The sequence below is a fragment of the Anarrhichthys ocellatus genome, unplaced genomic scaffold (genome assembly GCF_004355925.1).
Source record: "Anarrhichthys ocellatus isolate YVR2014 unplaced genomic scaffold, GSC_Weel_1.0 scaffold1, whole genome shotgun sequence".
Taxonomy (NCBI): Eukaryota; Metazoa; Chordata; class Actinopteri; order Perciformes; family Anarhichadidae; genus Anarrhichthys; species Anarrhichthys ocellatus.
The window spans coordinates 3584162-3590354 of record NW_022280031.1 but is presented as its reverse complement, the minus strand read 5'-3'; the positions used below and the strand labels follow the sequence as shown (position 1 = coordinate 3590354).

The window sequence follows — 6193 nt, the reverse complement described above, 5'->3', positions numbered from 1 at the left end:
GAGAGAGAGAGAGAGAGAGAGAGAGAGAGAGAGAGAGAGAGAGAGAGAGAGAGAGAGAGAGAGAGAGGGGAAAGAAGAGGGGAAGCAGAGGAGGGGGGTATTGCGTGGTATGAGACAGAAGAGGATTTGTATGTTGAGGCTGGTTGCATCACCCCTCTGTGTTTTTGTGGATATGAAGTCAGCAGCACATTTTGTTTTGTCATTATCTCGGCTCTTGGTATTCATCTACCGAATGTTGCAAATTGGCTCCTGAAAGGCGTCACACATTCAGTGCTCGTCTTTGACAAAATAATTCATGGAGGATTGTCTGAACGGGGAATTCTGAAATATCAGTGATCCTATTTAAGAGAAACAACAGAGAGCGATTTTTACTGCAGTGCAGTGTCACACGTTTACAGTGTTTGTGAGTGCACATTATCGCTGATCGGCGATAAGAAAATGCAAAATGCCACTTTATCGCTTCGATTCTGTCCGCGGAGAGTGAATGAGAGATTAAAGGCACATGAAGCGATGCCAGCCACCAAGCTAGGGACAAAAACTGAATGTTTTTTGTTTGAGGTTTTTAACTAGACCCTCTTCTAGTTGTGCTCTACAACAACCTTCACCCTCCTCCAACTATGTCCTTCCTCCAAGCCTTCCTCTTTTGTCTCACAAAGCAGGGCTAAGCTTGACTTCTGTAAGATGGGTTACTGTTCCTCCATCCTCCCTGCCTCCGAAAACTTTCCCATAACCATTCAGAGATGCAGTGCAGACGTATCCAAGTGCACTGGATGCGGGGAAACCTTTTAGTCCGTGAAAAGGAAAGAGAAGTGAGCCACGTGAATTCGGCGGCACACTTGTAGGTAGATAGGGGAGACATGGAGGAGCGCTGCAGCTCTCTGTACTGCAGAGAATTAAACCGGATTGGGGAGAGCAGAGGAGAATCTGTGGTCCAAGGTGACTTTGTGATCAGGTTCCAGAGCACAGCCTCAAATCCTTAGCTTCAGGCTGTGGGTTAGTCTATGTGCGCGCAAATGTGTGTACGTAATGTATGCATGTTTGTGATAGCGTATGGACACTGGATCGCCAGTTGTGTACATGTTGCTGAGAGCTCAACAATGCCCATATGTTAAAGTGGACGCACTGCACCCGGCTTTTGTGCTCCCTAACGAAATAGATAGATAGTTAGATAGAATAGTTGAAGCAAGCCTATTCATTGCCTAAGAATACTGTAAATAACAATAAATTATGAGGGTACCCTTCATTGACTTTCCTCTACGTTACTTTTTTTGGCAGCTGTAGAGATTGTGACCGTAAACCATGTCCTCTTGAAGTGATATTTATAGTTTACTAATTTGAAACAGCAAACACATTTTGGAAGAAACATAATGCACGCTGGATCACATTTTCTGTCAACATGATAAGGAAACATCACAATATACTTTGTGAGACAAATGTTTACAGACAACTTATTTAATTTATCGTCCCCACAGTATCTGCTTGAAACAACTTCTTTATGGTTATGCTTAGCCACTCACAGCACTTGGACAGGGTTTAAGATCAGGTTATTGATTTGATACATATTGAAAAATCCACAGTGACTTGAAGTACAAGACATAGAGTGTAACTAAAATCACAATCTTTGTGTGTTAGAAAGATAATTGCAGCTTTGTATTTACAATTGTTTTTGTTTTTTTTAAATGTACATATGAACTACAGTGTTAAAAACCATGGGATCATAATTGTTAGAGAAATTGTTTTTTTAAAGAAAATGTCTAACATTGCGGCGGAGCGACTGCAGATAATTCCACGTATGCACTGGAAACAATAGTAGAGAGTAGAGTTCGGAGTTGAAGAAAGAACTGAAAATGCAACACTGACAAAAGGAAAGTGGCAAAAGCAAAGAGCGGAATTCAACGTTTAAGTGTTTTGTGTCTGCCGTGATGGAACACCTCCTTCCTAAGCTTGGATGACAACGGGGGAAGGAAGTTAAAATGAACATAAAAGAGGGGTGGGGTGAGTGGATGAGGTCGGAGGTGAAGTGGCACTGCGGGGTGGGGTGATGGGGAGTGTGTGGAAGAAAGGGGTGTGCCCCCCTTGCCCCCCTCCCCTGGGCCAGGCAGCTGTTTGTCTGGCCCAGTAGGAGCTTAGTTCAGACCTTGGACTACGCTCCACTACATCCCAATAGCAGAAATTTCAGTGGAGCCACTCACCACATTTGTTTTGGAATAGCTGATTGGGGGATTCAAACGGGGTCTTTACAAGCTATCAGGCCTGAGATAAAGATTTCCTGTTGGTTTTCCCGTTGCGTGTTTGAGGTTGGTACACAGTCATCGCCTGTTGCATCCAATTTTCTTTCTAGTGAGCGCTCAAGACTAAACCGAAGTATAGGCAAAAAAAACCAAACATCTGGTCTTTGTAGAAGCAGCGACTGTGTGAGAAAAGAACCACATTCAAATTAAGATCTCCGTTGGGCTGAGATCCCTTGTAGGCCTATACGAGTTTATATGTATGTTTGTGTGTACAAAAAGAGGCAGTCCCCAAAAAGCAGTGAGTATGTCGCTGTGTAAGTCCCCTTGAAAGTGGCCCTCTTTAAGACCTGTTTAAAAGGGACGCCCCCTCTTTGTGTCCACTGTTCTCCGTGGCGTATGGAGGGGCTTTTGTCCCCCCCTTTCATGTGCTCTCACAATAGCCCGGGCCGTTTGAAACACAACAGTCGATGAACTGCGCTGACAGTGTATTAAACTCTGATGAATTGCCTGTGCGAGGCATAGATCAATGTCCTTCAACCCTTAGCACACAGTGAAGCCCGGGCCTTGTCTTGGTTAAATGGAACAGGTTGCTGGCTCTTTTCAAAAGGGCCTGATTATATTCATGTTTTGTTGAAGCAGAAGCCTTTTTAAAATGTGTAAATCTTTGCGGTTGAAAAGAGTCCTATTTTTCCCCCTTTTCATTCAGGGAATTGACATTGTGTGTCTGCGCTTTGGTCCAGCTCGTTTTGTGAGCGTTTTGCTATTTGCAACTCTGTGTCTTGACTCTAAAGTTTAAAACGGTTTCTTTCTCTTTAAACTGACTTTTAAAGATTTAAAAACAACCACATTAAAACAGCAAAGCAGTTATTGTTTCGCTGTGTCTCCGGAGAAGTAATGGCCTCTCTCAAAGCATCCACTTGCTTCACAGACATACTTGAGGTGTGTGATTTGGAGGCTAGTAGCCTACCTCTGACCTTTAAATGACTTCTCCCCTCTGAAGGGGGCTTAGGGCAGCCTGTTTACACAGATCACAGCTTCAGCCACTTAAGAACAACAGGGATGGACCACCAAGCCTCAATGGCTGCTCCCACAGGGACTCTCTCAACTACCACCAGCACCACCACTCACACTAACTGGCAGATTAATCACAGGTGGCAGGAGCCAGCAGACTCTACTGAGAGTCTACTGCAGTCAAATGCTCACAGCACAAACATAAATGGAGTTTGAGTGAATGCAAAATGAAACAAAAACAACTTGTAACCTGCAGGAGCTCAACATTCATTTTAGCTGTGCTTTCATTTAAAGTTGTGTGTGTGTGTGTTCCTCTTCTCAGGTGTGGTTTAGCAACAGGCGTGCTCGGTGGCGTAAACAGGCCGGGGCCAATCAGCTAGCGGCCTTCAACCACCTGCTTCCTGGAGGATTCCCGCCCACAGGGATGCCAAGTTTACCAACATACCAGCTACAAGAGTCCAGCTACCCCGGCAGCACGCTATCACAGGGTAAGAGCACAAAATATGTCAGACCGGAAAGATACAGTATGCTCTGTACTTTGAGTTTAATCTAATTTTGGTAAAGATTACATTAGTCCTATTTATTAGTGGTATGCCATCTATATTTGATGTTCATGTGAATAACATTATAAATGATATATGAACCATGTGCAGCTTATAACAACCATGCAGTAAGTAGTTATGTTTACAATCACATCTTTGTCACAGTGAAACAGAAATGAGCCTTCACCTAATAACGTCTTTGCATAAAGAGACATCTCTCATTGGTAATCAATTCTGAAGGTCACTTAATGTGTGCCTTATGACTTAGTGACCTTCGACTTTGAGGCTGCTATTTGAGGATTCTTGCTTAGCTCCAGTTTAAGTGTGTGTGTTTCCCTCGATTCTCTCTTACCTGTTGTTGTTGTTGTCTTGGTGTCAGAGGGCAGCACATTGCACAGACCCCAACCCCTGCCTCCATCCTCCATGCACCAGGGAGGCCTGACTGACGGAAGCTCTGCATACGGTCTCTCGTCCAATCGCCACGGCTTTTCCAGCTACTCCGATACTTTCATGAGCCCCTCAGCATCCAGCAACCACATGAACGCTGTCGGCAACGGGCTCTCCCCACAGGTCAGTCCAACAAGTTTCACCTCCACAAAGGTTACCAGTTTATATAATGTTCCCACAAATAGGTAGAATTCTCATCCATCAGTCTACCACCCTCCTCCTCCTCCTGCTCTCGCTATTCACAATATTTAATTGTATTTGACTGAAATTAAAATTCAGCAACAGCATGTTCAGCAAAATAACTGCCAGTGTGGGCTTTTATGTTCGCCTTCCAAAGCCCTGGATTTATTTTAGCTACTCTAAATTGCTACATTTGTAAAACAATTGGATTAACATCAACAAATTAAAATTCATCTTGATAGTACCGCAAGTACTCAAGCTGCTCCAAACAGCGATTTTGACTTTCCTGGGACATGTAAATCCTTGCGCAGCGCAGTGAGAACACATGCAGATGAAATAATTAGCTAAAGCTTATAAATGTAGACCCATAATCTTCTTCACGTAATTGTCTGCAGCTGGAAGACTCACGATTTTCTTCATCTCTTTACTGCATGCTTTCCATGGCAGCTCTATGTTCAGAGTGTCAGAAGCGATGTGCTTTCTTCTTGTGAGGTTTTCTAGTAGTAGTTCACATGCTCCTGTGCATTCCTGTAATGATAAAGAATATTACCCAGGTTTCTGGATTTCCTAATTGCAGTTTAAATCCTCCAAATATCTTCTTTACACAATCTCCTCTGTGCCATCTTAATGTGTGACACAGTATGTGCAGGTTTCTTTCCTTCCTCTTCTGAAAAGCGCTGGATTTAACATGTTAACGTCTTTGGACACCTCAATTAATGAGCGTTTAAATCCGACTCCATGGTAAGGGTTGAGCTTTAAGTAGCACAGAATGAAAAATGATTTGTATTGATGCAAATCGTGTGTACGGAGTGAATTATACACAATTACCCATCAATACTGGCCAGTCTTGCCCACCCTCACCAACAAGATGTGGTTAACAGGCAGAAAATAAGATTGAAATGGTGTGTAAGGAGTTGAAAATGAATTTCAATGGCGCATTTGTCCGCAATTACCCCGTCGTTCACACGTGTTTTATTGGGAGTTTTTTTTTTTCTTCTTCAAATATTTCTCAAAGCAGATTGGAAACATTCTTGGTATTACCCTCTTTCTTCAGAGAAGAAAGAATTAAGGATTTTGTGACAAAAAAGAGATTTTCTCTCCTGCTAGAGCAACGGAGGATAACATGGAGGCTCACAGCGTGTTTGATTGTTAATCGTGGCACAGGGGCTTTAACTGCTAATGCTCTCACTGCAAACCTGCAGAAAAACACCAGGAACATGGAGTCGCTTTTTTTTTTTTTCATTAATGGCTCTCTCTAATACTGGCATGGGGTGCAGTGTTGCTTTCTCTCACTCTCTTCCCAGGCATTCAAGAATGTGTTGGGATATTAAACATTTCCTGTCATAGTGAGGATTAGGACAGGAGCCTTTGGGCAACTGTACAGCATGGATTTTCACTATTCAATTACTCTATCAAGTGTGTTTTAAAATAAAAAAAAAACACCTGAAATGCATTTTACCTGTTTTTTAATTCAGGTATTTATTTAGAACTTAAATTGTGGATTTTATTTTATTTTTTCAAATGCATGTGGTGTAGATGTTTTGATGGGATGTTTGCACGGCACAAAATTGAAATGTATTGAATGCATGCGGAATGCTGTGTGGCATTCCCATCAGTCTCTCAGCATGGAGATGAATGTTCCCACTGACAGCAGAATCAGAGTTCACTTTGTGGTGCAGTGTCCTGCTGGGCTGGGAAGCCCCCATCTCTCTCTCTCTTTCTCTCTCTCTCTCTTTCTCTCTCTCTCTCTCTCTCTCTCTCTCTCTCTCTCTCTCTCTCTCT

General features: G+C 43.0%; 1 protein-coding gene across 4 annotated transcripts in view; it reads left to right on the top strand.

Moving 5' to 3' along the window:
• Window positions 1-6193, top strand: part of pax7a (paired box 7a) — a 45911-nt gene that overhangs the window by 25527 nt on the left and 14191 nt on the right. For all 4 annotated transcript variants that reach the window (XM_031867217.1, XM_031867387.1, XM_031867130.1 and 1 more), the window contains 2 exons: window positions 3565-3730; window positions 4164-4354. In XM_031867217.1, coding sequence (XP_031723077.1) covers window positions 3565-3730; window positions 4164-4354 — 357 coding nt within the window. The remainder of the gene's footprint in view (window positions 1-3564; window positions 3731-4163; window positions 4355-6193) is intronic.